This window comes from Oculina patagonica, chromosome 10, assembly GCF_052425735.1.
Source record: "Oculina patagonica isolate OP01 chromosome 10, crgOcupat, whole genome shotgun sequence".
NCBI classification, from domain to species: domain Eukaryota; kingdom Metazoa; phylum Cnidaria; class Anthozoa; order Scleractinia; family Oculinidae; genus Oculina; species Oculina patagonica.
The window spans coordinates 3,882,697-3,906,468 of record NC_135767.1 but is presented as its reverse complement, the minus strand read 5'-3'; the positions used below and the strand labels follow the sequence as shown (position 1 = coordinate 3,906,468).

Here is a 23,772-nt window from a genome sequence, read left to right as displayed (position 1 = left end):
TGAAAAACCTGTATCGGCCCATCCTTATCGCGCACGTGGCGAGAGTAAGCAAGCCGTTTCTTTCTTGGGGGAGGGGTAGCTAAGTAACAAACGCGTTTTTCGGGGGAGGGGAGGCGAGGTCATTGTGAATCTGAACAGTCATTTGTATATAAAAATTTGTATATTTTTATAATCCAATAAAATATTTATTTACGACTAGGGGAATCTCCCTCTTTCACTTTCCTTTACTAAATAATATACATATTTTTTAAATGCAAGATCTAATTTTATAGGCCGCGCGATTCAGCGTGGAGTGGTACGTGTGAAATCGATCCGTGAAAAAAGGTGACATTTGTTGTTAGTATCCGGTGGCGAAGGCGTCTTCGCGTTTGAGAAACGCCACGATTTGTGAGTTACTGCCCTTCATTTTCAAGCTGTTCGTTTTATGACAGCGTAAATAATGCCCTTACTAGGTGGTGAATTCTTAGAAGTGCGAGATTGTGTCTTCATCAAAGGTTTTCCATCAAACTCTGGTGTCAATGTTTCCGACGTGAGGTATAAACTTGAGCTTATCAACAAGCACACAGATTTTTGTCGTGTATGGGAAGCTAATATTGATTTCGTTCATTCAGTTTGTTTAATATTGATTTGTGCTTTGATGTTATATTGGCTTGTTAGGAAGTTCTTTCAAGAAAAGGTAGGAGAATGCTGCATACAAATGACAGCTTTTTCAAAGGACAAGCGCTGGTCTTTCATCACTCTAAAATTTGATTCTGCTACAGTCGCGGAAAATGTCATTGAAAGGTAGGCTTTAGCTGCAGTCATGCCGCTAAAAATGATCCTTTTGCTTGGAATATATATTAAGCATTGATTACACAGTTTACAAAAATAGCAGTACCTTATAAATAACTTAATTTTTAATTGCTTTTGTAACGTATTCGTATCCATTCGCGACCATGCGGTTTTGACAAATGACACCTGACTCACTTATCTCGAAAGCGGAGCCCGGTTTACTGAAGAAGACACATTTTTCGTAGATCGCTGTTGTTGATGTGTTACTTTTACCTTAGGATTAATTAACTATTGTCTCCTTTCAAGGTCCAGAAGGTTTAATTAATACAGGGGTTTTAAATGTAAAGCTGAAGGCAGCCATATTGGTTTTCCCAAAGGAGTGAAATGTCATTGTTTTTAACAAGTCGCCGTGACGTCACAAAATTACTTCTTCACAATAAAACTCCATAAGGCCACTTACCCTCCCCCCCCCCCCCCCACCTTAGCTTTCCCAAGATGACAAGCCAAGAAATTTCATGAACCAAAAACATTATTACTATTTTGGAGTTTATATCTGTGCACCGCTGTACCTTGAATAGTCAACTCTCACTATAACAGACATCACAGTTTGGTGTCTGTAACAGAAAAAGTCTGTAATATGCAGGTGTTATTTTCAGCAATTCTCATTCACTGGGAATTCAACTCGTGTCCATAATAACGGTGTCCATGATAGCGAGGTGGAGGTGGGAGGCGCAGTGCCCTAATGGTTAGTGCAGGGTCTGGAAGCGGGGGTCCTGATCCCGTGTTCCTGCTCCTTTTTCACATGAATCCCGCAGTCGCACTTTTTTCATCACTGTCCCGAAATCCCATTTTTTCTTTCCTCAAAATGCATAACAATAGGCTATTTCTGCAAAAGCCAATAAAGAAAGATGTAGATGTTGCTACGCAACTTGTGTTCTCAGGGAAAACATTTCAGCGCCACTGCCTGCCTTGTGGATTTGGAATGAGACACAATTTAGCGTCGGCCAGGTCAGATTCGCTTTCTCTGTTAGAACGTTTATTCTAGTTGTGACGATTTCCCAAAGACAGGCAAAATCCCGCATCCCGTGCCCAAATTTTAGTCTATCCCACTTGCTTGGGAGCAGTCAAATCCCGAATCCCGTCAGATATTTTGCATTTTCCCTCCAGCACCGTATTTGTCTCCTGATCCCGAAAATACCCGTCCAGACCCTGTTAGTGCACCGGACTCCGAATCGAGCGGTCCAGGTTTAAGCCCTGGCTGGGGTCAATGTGTTGTGTTCTTCGGCAAGACACTTTACTCTAATACTGCCTTTCTACACCCAGGTATATAAATGGGTACAGGCGAAATAATGCTGGGGGGGGGGGGTATCCTGTGATGGACTAGCATCCCATTCAGGGGGGAGTATAAATATTTCTTGCCACTTAATGCTACAGAAACTGGGATAAGCTCTTATAGTATGGGCTGCATGGCTCTAGACTTTACTAATAGCAAGGTGTCCACAGGGTGGAAGTTTACTGTATTGATACAACAGTAGTATTTTTTTATTGTCATGTTTAATAAAAAAATATTTTATACTAAAGGTTCAGTGGAAAACACATTTATGGACATAAAGTACAGATGAGTTTTTGGAGAGTACCAAGAAACATGGCACATGAGGGAAAATTTAACAGAAACACCAATACCTTGTGTGATAGAAGATGGGATGTCAAGAGAAGCTTTGACAAAGAAATGGAAAAATCCCCAAGACATAACAATGACTTTTCAAGGGAGAAGAATTCAGTGAATACAAACCGCATGTCAAGAGATACTCTATCTTATAATGATGAAAAGGAATTTACTGGTAGTGAGGATCCAGATAATTTTAGAGAGTATCGGGAAAGCAATTTGACTGAGAGATATAACACAAGTGAGAATTTTAGCTATAAAGAACGTAGTGAGGAGTATTTACATGAACACTGGAGCAGTGATGGAGAGAGGGAAAGAAGATATCCAATGTTTGAAGGGGATCAGACTGGATGGGACTCTGACTTCAGCGGCGGCAATGAAAATTTTTCAGAAAGGGAAAACTATGAAAGAGAAGAGGTAAGTACACCTCAAATAATAAGTATTGTTGCTTCTAGGAACCACTATACTATCTCAGCTGTCCCCTGAAATTGTAGTAATTGGGGTTATTCTCCTTTACAATTTCCATTAAGTTTTCAATATTATTTGGGTGGTATGGGGATGGCACAGTGTTAAGAGCCCTTGCCTTCCACTGATGTGGCGCGGGTTCAGTTCTGGCCAGGTGCCATATGTGGGTTAAGTTTTTTGTTGGTTTTCGTTCTTGTTTTTAGGGTTTTTTCTCTGGGTACTCCTGTTTTCCTCCCTCGTGAAAAACCAGCATTTCTTATAATTCAATTTTGACCTGGATAGAGGACCCACGTGAAAACTAGCTAGGGCTGATTTGGCTTCCTCTCAAAATATTGTAATTTTATTTATGAGAATTTCATGGGACATCAAGGCAACATTTCCTTATAAATGATTTTCTTTATTTTCCTCAGCTGTCTGCTTTTCACTAAATTGGCCGTTTCGGAGTTGTGCAGGGAACGGGAAAGAGCTTCAAATTTTAACCAATCAATTAACTGACAGGATCACAAAAAATTAATATTCATATCTACGTCTATAAATTTGAGATAGTGTCCCTCAAAAGCATATGGTTTTAGGGGATGCTGTCTCGAAATTACGGAGACGTTTCTATGGATTTTGAACCATGTTTCAAGGTCCATAACTTGGTCTCTGTTCAACTAAAAAGCAATAAACTTGTTCAAATGACCAATCTCCATGTGATCTTTCATGAAGTGTTGGCTGTTTATCGATTGGTTAAAATGTGAAACTAGCCCTAGTTCCCTCTGCAACTCTGGAATGGCCAATTGGTATGGTAAAGAAAAATTAGAAAAAAAAAAAAAAAAAAAAAATTACTAAACTTTAAACCACTGATTGAGTGTGGGAAACACATGTTAGTGAAGTCACAACTATTCTGCTTTTCTCTTCTTACAAAATTAGTACACTGACTGGCAGACCAGTGGCAAGAACAGGGATAATTACCAGGTAGGTGTTTTTCTTGAAATATTTGCAATTTTTCAGAACTAAAATTAAAAGTAATATACTGCAGTGTGTAGCAAGAGTTAACGCATGTACATCGTGTATGGGTTTGGAACTTGAGAGTCAATCAGACCAGCTAGTTTGTGGCTACCCACACTTATTAGAGCTAAATCAAAGGTGTCTTGATGAATTTGCACCTTACTGCCACACCTTGCTCTCACTGGAACAATGACACGAAAGAGAAAGACCAGTAATTTTTGGCACTTGTATATCTAGACATGCAAGATGAAAATGTATGTACTATTTATAACCCACCCATTAATTTTTGTGCATGCTCATTGGACAAAACGCATCACATGGTAAAATCGGACGACGGGTATCAGTGTATATACCCGTCCGATTTGATATCTGTCGCCCGATTTTGTAGGCAAGCACAAAACAGACAAATGAAGTCACCTTATTCAATTCTAACTAGAGTTAAAAAATACATAAACCAATCAACTTACATTTGTTTCAATTGCAGCTACGCCAGGTTAACTATGTAGGCTTTTTCCTATAAATTTACTGGCGATAAAGCGCATTGTAGAAATTAATCAGAGGGTTATACTTGTATATCTAGACATGCAAGATGAAAATCTATGTACTATATGTACCGTACCTTGTTTTGCCATGATTATGTGATTTATCAGCAATTCATAAAGGGAAAACTACCATAAATTTCCTTTTGTTCTTTTAAATACATATCGGTGGTCATATCCATCAACCAATATCTTATTCAACCATAATCCACTCTGATCTGATGTACATTAGGAATTGTCATATACACATGAGGAAGGCCACTGGCAAGAAAGGGAAGAGCATCATGGGAGAGACCATTTCTTTGTTGATCAAGATGATGCAAAAGATTACGAGAGCAATTTTGATGAATATGATAGTTACTCTGAGCTATATGAAGATCATTTGAGAGAAGAGTGTGATGACAGCCATTTTGCCTACAGTGAGAAACAATTTGAAGATACAGATGAAGAAACGTCTTACACTGGGAGTTATAGAAGTGAAGATCTGTGTTCAACGAACAGGCAGTGGCATAACAACAGGGACTTCACTGACACACAAGATTTCTTGGCCAGGAATCAAGGTAGGATAAGGGTTCTCGATATCTAATTTCTCCTTTAAATCTCAATACATTGTCAAACAAAAAGGGATGAAAATAAAGATAATCATCAACATCATGACCATTATTATTATTATTATTATTATTATTATTATTATTATTATTATTATTATTATATCAACTGGAGGATATTGTCTTAATGTACCGACTAAATTCTCAGAACAAACATTTAAAGAAATGTATGGGAATTAGTAAGGAGAATTTATACTGTTGTCAATCTTGGGACTTAAAGGGTTAAATTGTTACATTTTGGTTTAGCGTATCTGTTGTAATCAAGTAACCTAAAATGAATGAAACAGCCATAGCATCTCATGCGCTTTTTTTTTTTGTTTTTCTATAGAAGGCAGTCGAAGTAGTTCGCCTTTATTGGATGAAACAAGGCAGTGGCCAAGATGGGAGACAGTTGCCCCTAGCAACCTAACTAGGAGGAAGCTTTCTGACCCAGACGTCATCACAGACACACCCAAAGACACCCCATGGGCACAGGAACCACAAATTTGCGACAAGTTTAGAGAGTTAACTGGACGAAGAGCTACAGCTTTGTTAGAAGAGAGACCACGATCAGATGAGTGGTTAAGGAATACTCACAGCCGTTTTGAGGATAGAGGTCGCCACAGTGCTTCGCCTGTAAACTTTCGTCCTAAGGTCTATGGTCACCGAGGGTCCCTTCTCATGGACAAAAACGTGAAAATTTCATCAGAAATAAGTTATAAGATGGTTCATTCAAACAGAGGACGTAACAGCATTTCCCCAGCCAGGGAAAGACAGTCCTCTGCTAACATGGGAAGCAGAAGAAGTTCGTCAATGGAAAGGAGTTCTGGTTTTAAAGTTCACAGAACCTCACCAGGCAGTGAAAGATCAAGTAAGTCCTTACATGAACACGGCTTAGAGCGAAGGAAAAGGGACAGTCGAAGTTATTCCCCAAACCCAAATGCCAAGGTGCCTTTGTTGAGAGGAAGGAGTCATGAGAGTGGAAACAGTGGGAGAAGAGGTAGTGATCTTCGGCGTTCTCTGATGTTACACCAGCAAAGAAAACGTTCGTCACTAAGAGTAAGAGATAGAGAGGAGAGTAAAGAACATTCGGATAGAGGCTCAAAAACTTCTCCAGATAAGCCTGACAAATCGCCTGCCTCATACAGCTCGGTTGAGTCTTCTGCTTCCACTCAAGGCACAAACAGGAAACGGCGTACGTACGACGATGAGAAAAGAAGAGATGAAACAGAGACAACTAAAAGAAGTAAGTTTGCATCTGTACTATGGCTGCTAATAAAGTGTTGCCACTCCAAGTTGTTAAAACTGCTCATCAAGGTAGCGTGTTTAAACTTTGGAGTACTACTTATTTTGACCTGCTCTTAATTTGTGTTGCTTTCTCTGAAAAGATAATAAGGGGGGGGGGGGGGTGGGATCTAATAATAATAAGTTAGTAAGTAAGTAAGTCTAGTTAGGAATGACAGTTCAATGTGACTCCATCACTGAAAGGATGAATAAATAGAAAAACAGTTAACCATTTATCACGGCAAACTACCACAAAATTATCTCACAAAATGTATGTTTTCTTGTTTACAGGGAGAAAAATCAGCCAGGATAATTCTGATAATGCCTCAACCCATTCGGATCCTGATAATGGAAATGGTGATTCCACCCGAAAGAAAAGGGTTAAGACAACAAGTGAAAGCAGGAAGCAACCTTCTCCGAACCAGAAGAGAAAATCAAGACAGGTATGCAATGTCGCCTGGAATAGTCATTTGATTCACCTCGTAAGTATTTGAAATACTTGCACTGTTCGATCAGAGATGTTTTAACATCTTAATATAGCAACACATCTGGCTGAAAAGTTTGGGTGGGGTAGAGCAGCTCTGGCAAGGTGTCGGCACATTAATGGCTCGCTACCCTTCGAGAGGACAATAGAACAAACAACAGGAAAAATGCTCCTAGCCCCCCCCCCCCCCAAAAAAAAGCAGCTGGTACACTAGAGGCACAGTAGAATTACAAGCTCATAAGTGCTGCTACGTTACTGAAACATTTTCGACCATAAATAATGCTAATATCACGTAACGGTTACAAGTTTTGGCTTAAACATTCACTGTGTTTCTCAAGCCTACTGACATCAGTGCGCACATTTTTGTTGCCCACAGAAAGAAAAGGACAAGAAAGGAGACAACCACAAAAAGAGCAGATCGTCTGTTGAGTGACCTGGCGGCAACTTTGGCGGAGGGTAATATATCCTTGAGAAGACCAAAAGATAATGCACCGAATAGTGTTAATTCCGTTCCACGTAAGTGTGTCGACAGTGTAAAAGGCCACGTGACCAAGCCCACTGGGCAATCTGAAGGGTCTCGTCTTAGTGAAAAGAGTTGCCAGGAGCAGGAAAAGGCAGCAGCTAGAGTGACCGCGAATCTGCAGTCAGTGGATACAGCTAAGGATTCTAGTTGTGCGAGTGAAGCAGACGAGAGCTGGAGCACTGTAGAAGGAACGCCTGAAGGAGAAATCACTTCTCCTGAACATGACACTGGTCAGTTAGCAGTTCAATACTGTGATGGTAGTTCAGATGTAGACTTGGAAAATGGTTCGGAATTTGACACTAGCAATGACTTCTCTGAGGAGAACTCAGATTATGAACAGAAAAGCGCACAAACTGAGAAGGGCTCACCGGAGAACCACGGCTTTTTGGATATAAAGAAAAACTGTACCTTTATTGTAGATGACTTTGAGAAGACGGACAAAGTTCACGACACTGAGATGACTCTTTCTAAGGGGTCTGTGAGGGCGAGTGAAGGGGATTTTATTGGCAAAGTGGTAGAAGATGTGGACTTTATGCAAGAACAAGGCCACAGTGACCAACATACAACTACAGATGAATCTTCTGAAGAGCTGGATCGTGATTCTCATGAGTTCACCTTACACCACAGCCACGTGAAAGACAATACGAACTGCACAGAAAATGATACACGCAATGAAATGATGTCAACAAATTTGCAATATGTTCAAATGGAAATTTCTCCAGTTGAAGAAAGTATACCTAAGCTGGACGAAGATCAAGGAGCATTCCTTCCAGGGAATTTTGCCGTTTGCGGGGAGGGCAGAAACGTGCATAGAGCAAGGAGAAGCTACATAATTGAGAACTGTCGTGAAGTTGAAAGGGGTAGTTCTTCAAATAACAAATCCACTATGAAGACAAGACAGAAGAAGTGTCGAAGACATCTTCAGAACCAATCAATTGGCGAAAGACAACGGTGATGAAATCATCTGCAGAAGAACTTGCAGCGAATATACAACAAAGTAGTGGTAATTCCAAAAAGTTTGATGTGAAAATCTCCTCTCAGCCTAACAACACGTCACCAGGTGTAATTCTATCAAATACATTATTTTGTGCCCCAGGGGAATTGGACAACACGGAAAATACTATCGCTGATAGGGGGAATGAAGAGGATATTATGAAGAATGCCAGTCCTAATGTTACAACCACAGAGCAGAAAACTTCTGAAGTAGGCAATGATGGGAACGTCAATTACTCAAGACGTGAAGTGATTCTTTCGCAAATTAACGTTTGCAGCATTGAGGCCACTGCAGATGCCTTAAAACAGAGAAGTTATAACACGGAAGATCCTTATTGTGATAATAGTGGAAAACTGGCTGTATGCGCCACTGAGAAAGTGGAAGTTGATATCCATACAGAAAAGAAACAGTGTGTCTCTAAGACTGAAAACGGCGTTCATCACCAAGAAATTATTAATATTGATAAGGAAGCCTACAGCATGGAAAGGTGTCACTTGACAACACATATTGATGGCAAGGGTGATGTAACAACTGACGTCACTAATGCAGTGCTGGAAGTTCCCGAATTTTGGAAAATACTGTGAATTATTTTAAAGGCGAGAAGAATACTATGTTCACTAAAGAGGAAGTGTATATCCTTGAAGGTGCCAAGGTCACGCAACGAGAAGTTTATGACCAGAGAGACATTGACCACGTTTATAACTCGAAAAGTGAGAAGAGCAATGCGTATGACGGTGAATTTGATGCCACTTACACAGAACAAGTCTGCATTGAGGGTGTCCTGAGTGACACGCAACAAAAGATGCATAACCAGGTAGGTAATAACTCAAACAGAAAGGATGGCAATATTGAGGATGCTGTAGTGGGTGCCAATGACCTAAAACAAGATGCCTCTAATACACAGCAAGAAGTTTGTGATACGGAGAGTAAAGATGTCATGAGTTCTGGTAACAAAGCAAAAGAAGAACGACACTGCATGAAGAACTTTGATTTCATCAGCAAAGAACGGAAATATAATAACAAAGAGCGTGACGTTTATAACGTGAAGGATAGCTGTGTCACGCAACTGGAGGTGTATTGCTCCAAGAATGGAAATCCATTCAATAACGCGAGGAAGGAGAGCAACACTGCAGAAGATGGAGGCGTTTATACGAGAGATACAGAACAGAAAAGTCATCAATTAGATAAGAATTCATCTTACATGGGTGATCAAGTAATCCAAGAGAAGCGTTCGACAACAAACGTTGTAGTAATGTAACTAACATATCTGAAGATGCAAGATGTAATTTCAGCAACCAAGGAGAGGAACTGAATGGCGAAACATCTAAACCCAATCCTGTTTATACCGAAATGCGTTATTCTTCTAGGACAGGCTCAGAACCTTGTCATTCGAGTGTGGCCCTTGTTCAGTACTCGCCAAGCACGTCATCCCTTGATAACAGTCACGACAATCCGCATGTGAAAGGAAGTCAGAATTCGGTGGCCGAAGATTTCGACCATGTTGATATGGAGATTTCCTCAGACGAGGAGCGCAAAGATCACTTCACAGGGCCACCAATCCTTGTCGACACAAACACCATAGAAAATGATGGGTGTAGGCCTTATTCTCCCGGTAGTCCGACCTGGAGAAGCGACGAACTTCGTTCCCCAATCCCCAAAGATGATACATCTCTTTATTCTCCAAGTCACCCAACGAACGTGAGTGAAGGTGATGTAGAACTAAGCACAACCACTGAGGACGTGTCGTACGAGAGTGACAAACGAGAGTGTGATACATCCATTTGTGACACGATGGAAGTGGTCTATCCTGATGTACGTAAAAACAACTTGAGAGGCAGAAACGCAGACAAGGAGGCAGAGGGTTCGCATTTCAACCAGACGATTAACAGTAATAGCATTGGCACTACCACAAGTTCCTTCAGGCTTTCTAGCTCACCAAAATCCGGAGTTGAATTAAACCAAGCCGACAATTTTATTGATGTGAATATGCCGAACAAAGATTTGACACAAAATCGTGACGTCACAAGCGGTGGTAAAAATGGAGAAAGTGGTGTTAAAGATAGTGAAGTTTGCTCGGATAATTCTGCAACAGAAGGGAGTGGTAAAGAAAGTCATAAACATTTGTCGAGATGCCAAAAGAGAACGCAAAGTTTGCCTGTGTCTGTCTCCATGGATACAAAACCTAAAGTAGTTTATGTGACCGCTACAAAGACGCACGACGTTTATACTGACAGTGGCGCTCAACACAAACCCCGCATATTTTATGCAACCAATAATTACAAAACCGCTTGGCCCCCGAGGTCGCGATCTCTTGATACTGCATTAGGAAAAAGTTGGCCTTTGGGTGAGAACTCTCTTCTTGGCTTTAAAAATACAACAAAACATTGTGAACAGCAACCACCTTTTCAAACAATCTCGGCTGCTGAATTCAACAAGAAGAAGGAAGAGAAAGGTCCTGATGGTCATTTTAAACCATTGATTGCAGATGGATCTTTTCTCAGTAATGCACCTTTGGAAACAAGAAAAGTTTCGGCTCAAGATGGTGACCAGGGAGCCCTCAAAATCGGCACTACATCTAACAGTGCAAGGCTTGATGGCATAAATGTGTTACTAGCTGTAGAAGGACTTGATAATTGTACAGACTGTGGTGTAACAGGCTGTACATCCAGTGTTGATAAAGAGCCAGTAGTTCCATGTTCTAATACGGATGGAGATACTATTCCAGTGGGGTCTGCTCTAGAAAATAAACGGTCATTAGGTATTCAGGCGCCCTCTGAGTCAAGACAGAAAGACTGGCCTACTGAACAATCTTTCAGCAGTGAACAGGCACCAAGCCAAATAACAGGAAGGGAGATATCTTATGTCAGTGATATTAGTTGTGAGCCAGGTGAGATTTCTGTAACATCGGAGCTCACTGAAAAGAGGGTTTTGGCATCTGCCAGGGGGAGTTGTAGGTTTGGACTCTGCGTTGAGGGAACGCTTTTGCCAAAGAGTTCTGCCCAGGAGGAAAACACAGTTTCTACAGAAAAAGGTGAAAACCAAAAAGATGTCTCGAGTGAAAATTTGAGTGAAATTCAGAAGCATGTTTTACCTCATGAAACTGTGCAAGTGCTGCCTGATTCAGCCCCCCGCCCTAGTTACAAGAGAACCCACCATGACTCTGCAAGAGAGGCATCCCGTCCTTGTAAAGTACCGCGCAAGCCGCTAAAGCTTTTCATACCAACCACTCCACTGTCTAATCGAGGTGTAAAAAGAACGTCACGACCTGCTTACCTCGAGAAATATTCCAAGAAAATCAGCACATCCACATGTACAGTCACTCGTTCAAGTGCCGATATGTGTCCAGAGAAGCGCCCTATCAGTAGTATGCAAGGTGATGGTTTAGCGATGAGTGGCCTGTTCTCTGGTGACAAAGATACTATGATTACAGCGAAAGACTCGAATAACGAGAATGTTGGATTGGTGTGTACTTTATCACCCACCACCAGTCGAATGAATGGAAATGAGAGTTATTCCCCTTCCATAACAGACTGTTTGCCGCCTATATGTGAAACCGGAAATACGTCCCCTTTGACACCACATCTTTCACCATGTAATCAAACTCCAACAGTTCAAAGTTGCAATAACATGGAGCACACGGCAAGTGGGGTCGCAATGGACGGCAGGGCTAGCCGCAGTGCAAAAGACAGTAAATGGGTTGCTTTGAAGATGAAACGACTTCAGAAGAAGAAAGAAGAAATAGAGCAGGTAACCACTTGTCGGAACTGTTTCTATGCTTTGTCGAGTGCTTGCTGTTTTAGCGTATTATTATTTGTTTGTGACACCTCAATAGCTAAGCGAGGAGAAGGGTAGGGACGACGGTACAGGGAGGGATGATGGTCTCTAAAACACGAGTCACGTGTCCTGAATAATTCAGATGAAATCTCTGAACATTTTCTCGCGGTAAATATGGGTACCCAGAAAGTTAGTGTTATGTTATGTTATGTTATATATTTCTTGCCTGTCTGTAGGTTAGAAGGAAGGAAGATATATATTCAATTAATGTGTAATATTGTTTGCTGTTTTCGTAACATCCACTTTAGACTCAGCATGACTACAATCTTAGTCAAAAGTAGTTGACACATTGACTTCGCCTTGCAGTTTTTATGGCAAATTTACCACTAGTTTTTAAATTTCATCACTCTGCCAAAATACCCCTTCTCCCCCATACAATGTTGTTTGATTGTAGCGCCAAAAACAAACTACAACATTGTTCGAGGGAAGGGGGGCTGGGAAAGAGGGGCGAAAGGGCGAAATTGGTCCAATTTACAATAAAGTAGCCTGAGGGCCTAAAATGACAATGTGTCAACACCTTTGTCACTTATTGTAGCTTTGGTCTTAGACGTCTTACGTCACTGAACTCATGGCGTTTTCTCGTTGTAGGTGTACAAAAGAGAATGCCACACAGTTATCAATGTGGTCAAGATGTTAGTAAGGTATGTGGACAAACCACCGCTGTTTTCATTATGTTTGCACTCTTAACGTTTGTACACATGCGGCACTAATGCTCAAATTAATCGTGGAATTTTGTAATGATTGGAAAAGTCTGTCGATTTTTTTCCAGTTGATTCAAATTGCAAAGATTAAGCCGAATTTCGATCGTTTGAAACTTCAACGCAGAGAACGACGAAAGATTACCGCTTGTTAATCTCAGGGATGCTAATACAGTGATCCTCCCGTAAGCGGACACCCCTGGTACCTGAAAGTGTCCACTTTGGAGAGATGTCTGCTTATGAGAGGTTAAAATTGTAGTGTTTGTATGTGGCTGGGACCATGACTAAGTGTCTTTTTATGGGAGATGTCTGTTACCAGAGGTTAAATTGTGGCCGTATTTCACGCGATGAATGCAATTGCCAGGGCTAACAGAACGCACGCCGTCGTAGTTACCAAAGATGTTGATATTCTCTTTTTGGCAGCAACGATCCAAGACTGGAAGGACTTTTACAGAATGCCGTTCGTCGTAGCCTGCAGGAAATGGGGCGAAGATGTGTACAAGAGTTGGAAAAGCAGGCTCGTCCTGGAACTTGAACGCAGTACAACAATTATATTACAGCAGAGTTAGTTTTCATTCTCGTCGTCCAGTCCTTGCTAACTTACTTTACACCAACAGGTGTGACAGACTGAGAGGTACCAGGCGTAATTGATAAAGTCGCGCATTGTAATCGTAAAAACTTCTAGTTGTGTTACTGTCACGTATGTAAATATTACGGAGCATAGAAAGTCCAGTTACAAGAAAATATTAAATGGGAAGTATGACAAATAGTTCGCAAGCTCTAGCGACCATGTTACGCAACGGAAGTTTATTCGCGTTTTTTTTTTTTTTTTTTTTTTTGCAAACAGGGCGCGAGAAATAGGCTTGTTAACTTGATGATTTAGTGTCGTTTTACATTTTATTGTTAAAAATAGTTTTACAATCAATTTTTTTCCAAATAAAGGTTTATGTTCCAGTGCTTCCCGTGTTAATCTTGACAAAACCCATTACCGTTAGAGTCTCGTTTACTGCTGACCGCAAACTGCGGTTTGAATGAAATTCAGCGGCAGGGTTTACCTCCTAAAACTGGGCATAAACGCATCGAAGTAAAGTGGACTGATCCATATGTGAACTTGCTTGACCAGTTCTTAAATTGGCTAGAAGAATGGATAGGAAGATGATTATAAGGCCGGCCAAACGGAGACGCAAGTGGACGCAAGTACTTGCGTCTCCGTTTGGCCAGGACTTGCGTGCACTTGCGTTGACTTGCGTTCGCTTTGGTTGAGATCACATTTGCACGCAAGTCAACGCAAGTCTTTCACCGTTTGGCCACCCAACGCAAGTCAACGCATGTCTTGCTGTTCACTTTCAAGTACTGAATTGCAGCGCGCGCAGTAGCATTTAAATGGCTTTTTGACAACTTGCGTCCACTTGCGAGTAAACTTGCGTGTCCGTTTGGCCAGCCAACGCTAGTCTGTACGCAAGTTCCACTTGCATTACCGTTTGGCCAGGGCTATAGAAATGAAGAGTGAATTAAAAGACGAAAATTTCTCACTCTGGGATCGGGGAGATGGAAAGGGGTGCGTCATTTACACCGACTTAAAGCATAAGCCAAGCACGAGACTACTGTCAACTCTCTCTCAAACACATTTGGGACCGGCAACTGTCCGTTTTATAGAGGTGTCCGTCTTATAGGGAGTTCAGTTACAGTAAAATGACTGAAAAACGGCAGGGACCATCACCAGGTGTCCGTCTTATGGAGGTGTCTGTCTTATGGAGGTGTCTTTAAACAGAGAGTTGACTGTATACAGATACTGAGAAATGCAAGCAACTGAAGTACAATTAAAGATTAAAATGTTTTGATCCTTTTTTCGCTTAGTCTCCCGTGCTTGCGCTCTGCGTGCGTCGAAATAGGCTTCAGTCACAGGCAACCTCCTCAATACGAACATGTAAGACCGGATAGCTCCGGCTGTGTGTTTAAGACACCTGAGGACATGTACAGTCCGTAATAACGGGCTGTCCATATCGTGTGTTCCTGCGTATGAAAGAAAGGGAAACCCCTTGAAAAAAAAAGCTGAAATTAAAATTATGGCATACGAAGAGGTGTAAGGAACTGCGCAACACTAAGCCTTCCGTATAAAGTTAAACAATACTTTTGGTTTTGAAGTTTATTTTGGTCAACCAAATGATAAAATTTGTAGTTTGCACATCAACTACAGTATTTAGACACGCCTTAGGCCCGTGTTTCATCATTAGCCCGAAAGTGTTTGTCGATAGCGACGCTTCAGTGGGCAGTCAAGACGAAGGAACTAATTAGGCGAACAAACCGGGCCGGTCTAACCGGAAGGCAAGCGCTTCTCGCCCGACTTCGAGTGAGCCACCAACGGCAAATGCTTTAATGCGATTGGCTACTAGTTCGCGGAAAATCCGTTCTAAAAATAGCCTTCTCGTAAAGATATATCTCAAGGCCCATTACAGGAGATGTAGACTTCTAGCTTATGAACTTAAAGGTCTACGCACACGTGGGGACAAGACGCAGGGACGCGTCGCAGCGACATGTAGCAGCGACAAAATCATGTGTTGTTCCACACTGAGGGGACGTGGAGCGGGGGACATGTAGCGGCAACAAAATCAGAATATGTACACACGCAAGAAAATGTAGCGAGGACATGTCGCAGCGACATGTCCCCTCGTGTGTGCTGATTATTTTTGGCACGCGCAACACGAATTTTGAAGCTGTTTTGTCCCTGCAACATGTTGCACGGAATTCAACTCGTTGAACGTCGTGCAACATGTCGCAGGGACAAAATGTTGCAGGAATTCGTGTTGCACGTGCCAAAAATTATCCGCACACACGAGGGGACGTGTCGCTGCGACATGTCCCTGGGGCATGTCCCCGCTACAGTTACTTGTGTGTGTACACATTTTGATTTTGTTGCTGCTACATGTCCCCGCTACACGTCCCTGCTTCATGTCCCCGCAGTGTGAACAACACATGATTTTGTCGCTGCTACATGTTGCTGCGACATGCATGTCCCTTCGTCTTGTCTCCACGTGTGCGGAGACCTCAAGATAAAACTGGTTGAGCACTGAATAACGAGTTATCCGGTCGATAGTGCTAACCCTCCTTTGAATAACCGAAGCGGGAAAGCGAGAAGAGCAGCAGGAAACGTGGCGGTCTTCGGTAAGCGGGATTCTCAAGGTGACGGGAACCGTGAAAAATGGTTAAAAATGGTTCGCAACATTTTGTAATATTTTGCAATAGAAATGGCACAAAGAGCGGGGACCACTAAAGAAAGGGTGGGAACTGGGAGAAAACGGTAATTTTTTTTTTCTAACTATTGTCAAAGTAAAATGATATCTATAGAAGTCCTGTGTAAGTAAGTCACAATTAACAAAACGAATCGAATGACAGAAACAAAATATATTGTTTATAAAACTATGTATACAGTATTACAAATTAAATTTTCTACCAATAACCAGACAGAAATAAGACGTTCTAAAAAGCTATTACAGAGATTAAGCACCACGTAACCGTTCTAACGGCAAACGTCTCGTTGCTATTCCTGGAAACATCAAAAGAAATATTTCAGAAAAATAGAAAATAATTCACTTGTTCACACCAAAAGTGAAATTATGGTAGACGGGTAAGTGTGATTTTCAGTTGCCGTTCGTAGGAAAAACAAATGCGACGCTTAACCTCTCTATATTACCGCAAGATCACGCCTGATATTTAGCTACTCAGTAGCCAATTGAATGGCTCAATTTTTGTTGCACTAAATGTTATTATAATGAAAGTTTAGTAAAATATAATAAATCAAAACTGCTTACTATAAAAGAGTAAGTTCATATATCTTGTATCGCAGTCTATTAGTGCGCTCGTCTAGTCAAAATACAAACAAATAAAATATATACATTACTCAATGGTTTTACAGGTAGTACACAAGGATATTTTACAGTTTTTGTAGTAATTTTTCCGGGCATCGAACGAGGAACAAGGAAAAATGCGAGAAACGAGTAAAATGTCCGCGAGTATTTTCTGTTGAACCTTTTTCTTGGTAAATGTAATACACGAAATTTGCGCGTTCCCCTGACGTCATTTGGTTAAATGAGGCTTATTATCTAAATGATTATAGATCGTAAAAAGAAAACCAATGACGACGCTTGATTTTGGTTTCCCTAGCAACTAACTCGGCACAATAACCAGCTACAGTGAAATCCCGATTTCTCGAGCCACCAAGGTAAAAGAAAATTGGTTCCAGAAATCGGGAATTCGAAGAATCGAGGGTAAAAATGCGGTGTTCAACTTAGTGAAGCAAATCCAACCAAGAAATCGGGATTCCAATAGATACAACACTGCGCATTATTTGTACTTGACTAAATAAAAATTGTTACTCACTGTTTCTACACATTCCCACGCGTTTTTATTCTTTGAATTGCGGGAAACCTTACTTCAACAAATATTCGTTTGAGTAATGCATCAATTTCTCGTACTTTTTCATTGTCACTGGAAATGCTGCCGACAAAGGTACCTTTATCTGAAGAGAATTAGAAAATTGGTTTCGCTTTCGAAGAGGAAAAATGGCGAATTTATTACAAAATCTTGTCGCACTGGCAAACGGACGCGCGTAAAAAATTTCGATAACTCTGTCAACAGAAGTCTTTTTTTTTTTTCACTGAAGGACGATTTCATTGCGATCACCAAAACTGAAACAATTCCAAAATAATGTACATAATTCAACCTGTGCCAAAATTTCAGATTTTCTCAATTCTCGTTTAAGGAGAACAATAGAGGTCACGTGACCAGAACTTATGACATCACAGAGTGAAAGCTAGGGTTACACTTAACCTATAACCGTGTCTGGATTAGGGTTGCAGGGTTAGGGCTTATGGGTTAGGGCTAGGGTTGAGTTTTTGGGGTAAGGGTTAGATTTAGGGTTAGGGTTGCAGTTTGGGCCTGGACTCGTCACGTGACCAGCACTCCTGCCACACTGGATCACCTTAGTTGAAGTAATTGTTGCCTTGTCATTGCATTAAGCCCTAATAAAGTTTCCGGCCAAGCTACAATGTCCAATTATTTACTCCTCTTGCTTCAATTTTGAGCTGTGGTATAATGATAAAGGTTTTGAGGGGTATTGCCATCTACCCTCCCCTCCAACTTCTTGTCCTTTGTTCAAGTTGACACAAAGATTTGCATGAGGACTAATGTTGATGGGCTTTGCATTTTTGAATCCTCTCCGAATTCGAAAGGTGAATTGACGGACAAAAAATATTTTTGATTAAGGCGGGGTACACCTGAAGGCCGTTTATCCACTGTTTAACTTGGGTTTAATGCCAAAAACTCTCTGCTCATTACACGAATCTGTTTTGCGGTGTTTTCTTAATTTTTGGGTGATTTTTGGTGATGTTTAGGACGAGATAGTTTCTCTCAAAGGATAAGTAAAATTTAGGGAAATAAGGAAAATTGATTCAGTGTGAGTTTAAAATTAGAATTTGAAGTTAAAAATTAGTAGACGGACACCAAACAGTGCCCTGACAACCTGGGGTGCTCAGCATAAGGATTGAGCTTAACATGTTTAATGACATAAAATAAATCATTCAGAAAAATATTAAAAAATAATGGTCCCAGCATGCTCCCCTGAGGTACCCCTCTTTGTACTTCAAGCCATGAAGAGAAGGCATCTCCATCTCTTGCTTTACCCGAACGTCATCGCTTTTGCATGCATTGCGTGCCGTTTATTTAAAAGGTTCTTCTTTACCTCAGAACTTTTACGCCCAATACAAGCGTTGGGTGACAAAAGCCTATAACACGAACAAAGTTTTCAAAGCACGCCCGATCTTTCAGGGGACGAAGCCTGTAACTTAAAAATAGCTATCAAAGCAAAGGAATTTTTTCTTAAAATAAAAACAAATCTACAGAGTTTTTAAGTAGGGTTCAAGGAGTTCCAGATAGTGGCAGTTCGAGAGGATCAGTCAACTGTTGAAAGTTCTTTATGGTATGCTTACCAACATTTGCACGCTTAATAAGCTTACGGGTCAAATAGTCAGGAGCACAGCCTGCCATTGATATCTTTAAAAAGGTCAGTGTGAAACTTTTGTGATATATTTAGCTGGCTGGATACTGACAGCCCCAAGCGTGACTTGATGTTATTTCCGTTTACACCAGTTAATAATCTGATTCAATGTTCTTTTTTGAATAAATGTCATTTTAAGGAAGCATATTTGTACATTCCTTGCTTTCTATAGAGTGGAGCATAAAAATGTCTGAAAATAAGCCCTGGGTTTGCATTTGCACAACCTCCCTTTCAGATGGGCTTTTATTTTCGAAGGAAATTCGCGTTTCAAAAATCTATGGATTTCTTTTTTGGACGGGGTACTATCTGAAATTCTTTAATGCATGCAAGAATAGAGCCGTGAAACAAACATTACAGTCTCTGAGCATTTTCGAACAACATAAAATACAAAACAGCCTCTGGAATAAGGGGCTTTTAATCGGAAAACTTATATCTCTTTTGAGAGCTTTATCTAAATATACCGTAAAAGCCCTATTAACCCCCCCAGGGGGAGGGGGCTTTATAGAGAGGGGGACTTCAAACCATAAATCAGTGAGGGTACATATAAAAGAAATAAAGTGGACTTTCTAACGTTTTAGTGCTGTTTAGTAACACATTTTCGCCAGTTTGTTCGCCGAAAACCATTTCGTCGCTTTGAAGCTTGTTTCTTTTAGGCGAAAATTGTATTTGTAACGGAGATAATCGTTCTGGGTCCGTTCGTTTGGCCATCAGATTTTACAAGTTGTTAAAATTCGGCCGCGATTATTACACTAGGTGTTGTTGCTTCATTATTTTAAACCATATTTTGTGAACGCAAGGCCTTTAGCTCGCTTGAAAATTACGGAGCTCGGCACGCACGACCGACCGCCATCATGACCACAGTTAACTTATCTGATATCAAATCAGTAACACATTTTCACTCAAAACGAACAATAAAAAGTAAATGTGGTGCTTGTTTTCCTGTACTGTTCAAATGATTGTCATGATCTGCCATCTATGGAGGGAGGCTTAATAGAGGGGTGGGCTTATTAAAAAATATAACTTTTAAAGGGGGGCTAGTAAGAGAGGTCTTATAGTGAGGGGAGTTGATAAAGCTATTGTAAGTTTCAAGTTCCATTTCGTATTCGCTTCATGAAGTAGTCATTACCGCTGACTAAGAATATGTAGGCGCATTTCTTCTCGCCATGTGAGCGAATGGATTTCTAAGTTTGTACCGCGATCGATGGAATGTAGGCACAATAACTTGTAAGTACAGCTTTCGCTTGGTTGTTTTGCTCGTATTTCTATATTGTACACAAAGTTTGTAAGCTAGCGTATCGTTTTCTTGTTGCAGCGAATCTTTCAGTCCTTTCAGTACTTTCAGTCCTTTCAGTACTTTCAGTCGTTTCAGACGTTGAGATATTAAATGTGTGTTTATATAAACCTGAATGAATACGAGTTATTGGCCTGGCCCAGCGTAGTTGGCCGCTACAGCTATTACGGTAAACCCACAGGCTTATATTTGGGAGCGCTTATTTTCGGAAGGAGTTTTGGGTCTGAGATTTGGAACACATTTTCATAATGTCACGTTAAATCCATCTTATTTAAAGCAAATTAGCAAATGTCGGGAATCCACAGTTGACCATCACATCATACAGCTGTCCTACATTCAAATACTGCTGACTCCGAATGTGCATTACTGCATCCTCAAACGGATTACGACTTCGCCCTGCAAGGAAACGGATCTCTGCTTGCGTCAAGCCCAGTCTCTCAGCAATTATCATCCACTCGTTTCCGCCTATAAAATAAACATCACTTTACATCTTATCCAAAATCAACAACACAACTCAACTGAACAGTCACATCAAACTTTGCTCCACACCTCCTTACTGAGGCCGCCATTTTGACAGCACAATACAATAGTTCAACTTACTGCATCAAGTTCATTAATTATGAACAAAAATGCAACTACGTGGACGGGATTTTGTCCTTGGGTATTTTTTGGCGCATAGAAGAATACTATATAGTACAACTCCCTAACCATTACGATATGAAGAGAATTTAATCAAACAAAAAGTATAATAAACTTTTAATTGAAATAAATAAGTATCCGGCGCAAACCTTAACTTGTGAAGTCAAAATTCCACTAAAATCCTCGGTACTCTCCAATTTACTTTCTATTTTTTGTAATATTTCCATTGTATGCTACACAAGACATGTCCTTACCACACAAATGCACCGACAGGTTTCTAATCTGCTGAAGAGGAATATACTGAACATCAAGATCTTTAGGAAGTAGGGGACCTGCAGAGGCACACATTCAAACAAAAATACATGGAATTAAAGGGTAGAGTACAGTAAGGGACTGGTCAAAAAGTACAGAGGGGGGGGGGGCGGAGCAGAAAGGGGGTGGGTCATCAGTTTTTGAGCCCTCGAAAAGGGGTGGGTTATGAAATTTTGATCTACACATAAGGGGTGGGTCATCTTATTTATACACTAACTTTAAACTGTTATAGTTCCAAGAAAAGCTGTATTCATCAGTATATAAAATTGATAAATTTTTCCGTGTGAGCATTTTTTAATAAATTTTTAGCGGTTTCAGAAGGCCCAAATATAAAAATTTCCCGAGGGAGCATGCCCCCTGACCCCCCTAGATGGTTTGTGATCATAACATCAGGTTTGCCTGTCTCTCTTCAACCTGCATAGATTCACGCTGGGCTTTAAGCCTTTTAATACCAGTAAACTCAAACACTTTGCAAATATGAATGATGGACAGTGGTTGTAGTTTCTGTTATCAATTTTTGTGTAAAAATATGAACTCTTCAATAGTTGTTTATGAAATAATATGTACTGTTTCAGGTTTCGCATGTTTGTGTCTAAATTTTCCCATGGACTTCACACAGAAATATGTGGAAAACTTACAACAGACTAGTATAAGAAGTGATAATTACATTCTTCTTTGCTGTGTTAAGAAACGGGTAAAGACGTACATGGAACAGCAGTGTCCATCAGGGAAAATCAGGGTGTTATATGTAGGGAATTGCACTTTAAAAACTTATGCCAAATCAAAAACCTCTAACCCTTAACGGATAATAAAGAAAAGATTGGTTCCTTAGCAAAGGGGGTGGGTCATGTAATTTTTAACCCCCTACCAGGGGTGGGTCAATCAGTTTTGAGCCAGGAGGAAGGGGTGGGTCACAAATGTTCGAACCATCACTTTTCCAATTGCTCCGGCCCACCCCTCCCCCTGGTACTTATTGACCAGTCCCTAAAGGAAACCTCCACTGCTGGAGCAAATTACCATTAAAATGTTGGAAATATTGTCTAAACTGAAACGTTGAAACAAATTGGAAAAGCATTTAAGTACACAGATAAATTGGATAAAAATGTCAACCATTTTGGGATTTAAAATTTCCCGTGCGCCACCATTTTGGAACATATAACGGCACATGTTTGCCTATATTATCAGAAAACAATACTTTTTTTGTTGTGCAACAAAACGGCAACCATGTGTCGTCATCTTGTTTAAAATGGCGGCATACTGGCTAATCAAACCCCAAAATGGCGGATATTTGTAGTCAGTATTTATGTTAACTCTGACAAAGTTTTAACTTGTTTTCTACTATTTTTCTTTTAGATTATTTTCCCACCAATATCACAGCAATATATTTCCAAAGTGAAGGATTTCTTTAATGTCTAAAAGGGAAACATGCTGCATGCTACAAGTATAGTTAAATACGTAAACAGAACGTTTCATAAAGTATAAATTTATAAAACATGGATTAACTTGTCACTGACCGACTAGTATATATCTTTCTCATAGCATTTCTATACGTACTATCATTTCTGCCGATACGCATGGTATCTCACATGTTGACAAACTATTTAAATTAATCCTAGCAGTATGTGGGAAGTTTTTCAAACCTTGCGTAAAATAAAGTTTTAGTAAATAATAAAGATGGTAAATTTTAAACTCGGTGATAAATAATGAAGATGAATTTTTTCAACAATGACAGGAGCATGGGACAAAGAAAAAACTGAGTCCCCGACGGGAATCAAACCCATGGCCTCCCAGATACTGGTTGGGCGCTCTAACCAACTGAGCTACGAGAGACTTGGGGTGAGCTGGGCAATTTACTAGGTTGATTATTTACTACACACTTGATATTTCGACATTGCTGATCCTAGCAGTATGCAGGACGCGTGTCACATACATGTATCAACCTAATAAATGGCCCAGCTCACCACGAGTCTAGAGCGCCCAACTGGTATCTGGAAGGCCATGGGTTCGATCTCCGTAGGGGACTCAGAATTTTTCTTTGTCCCATGCTCGTGTCATTGTTGAAAAAAATTCATCTTCATTAATAAGGTTTTAGTTCCCGCGGATCCCATTGAGCTCAGTGGTAGAACGTCTAACCGATGGTCGAAAGGTCATATGCTTGACCAGTGTCTGGAGAACTAGGACTTCTTTTTTCTCGTACCTTGCATCATTGACTGAATATTGTTTTCTTATTGTGTTTCTACCAAGCTTAACATATAAAATATTTTTTTATAATTTACTGACTATTAAACATTTTGTTTGCCACCCTCCTTGTCGCTACTGCCCCCCGGGGGGAGTACTCCCATAAATTTCGGATAGGGGTGTGCCGCAAAGGTTCTTAAACCCTGACCCTAGTTAAGGATAAAAAAAGCGAAATTGATACCCTTTTTAAGGCCAAAAACCGAAAAATGACACCCTATTCAAGGGGAGGAGAAGCATTCTGTGACCACCCAAATAACAGCTAACCGCACACGGCCAAACACAAATCTTTACAAAATCACTTTACTAAAACTTGAATGGATAGTACGGTTTTAAGATCCCTTTTTAGTGCAGAATGCACTATTGTGATGGTTTGGTGGGTTGGCGTTTGCTAAACCCCTCAGGCGC

General features: G+C 40.6%; 2 protein-coding genes across 2 annotated transcripts in view; one reads left to right on the top strand and one right to left on the bottom strand.

Annotated features, from left to right (window-relative positions):
• LOC144628824 (uncharacterized) overlaps nt 1-23,772 on the bottom strand; it is a 96,221-nt gene that overhangs the window by 42,707 nt on the left and 29,742 nt on the right. Inside the window, exons 10-11 of the mRNA XM_078486937.1 lie at nt 21,072-21,149; nt 20,338-20,643 (exon numbers count right to left, since the gene is read on the bottom strand). Coding sequence (XP_078343063.1) covers nt 20,450-20,643; nt 21,072-21,149 — 272 coding nt within the window. The 3' untranslated portion in view covers nt 20,338-20,449. The remainder of the gene's footprint in view (nt 1-20,337; nt 20,644-21,071; nt 21,150-23,772) is intronic.
• On the top strand, nt 306-13,805 carry LOC144628646 (uncharacterized). The gene is given in 13 exon segments (XM_078486789.1): nt 306-534; nt 658-783; nt 2,353-2,854; nt 3,815-3,859; nt 4,664-4,991; nt 5,368-6,264; nt 6,594-6,745; nt 7,167-8,261; nt 8,264-8,869; nt 8,872-9,550; nt 9,553-12,050; nt 12,726-12,778; nt 13,259-13,805. Coding segments are annotated over 13 exon segments (7,188 nt in total). The 5' UTR covers nt 306-439; the 3' UTR covers nt 13,371-13,805.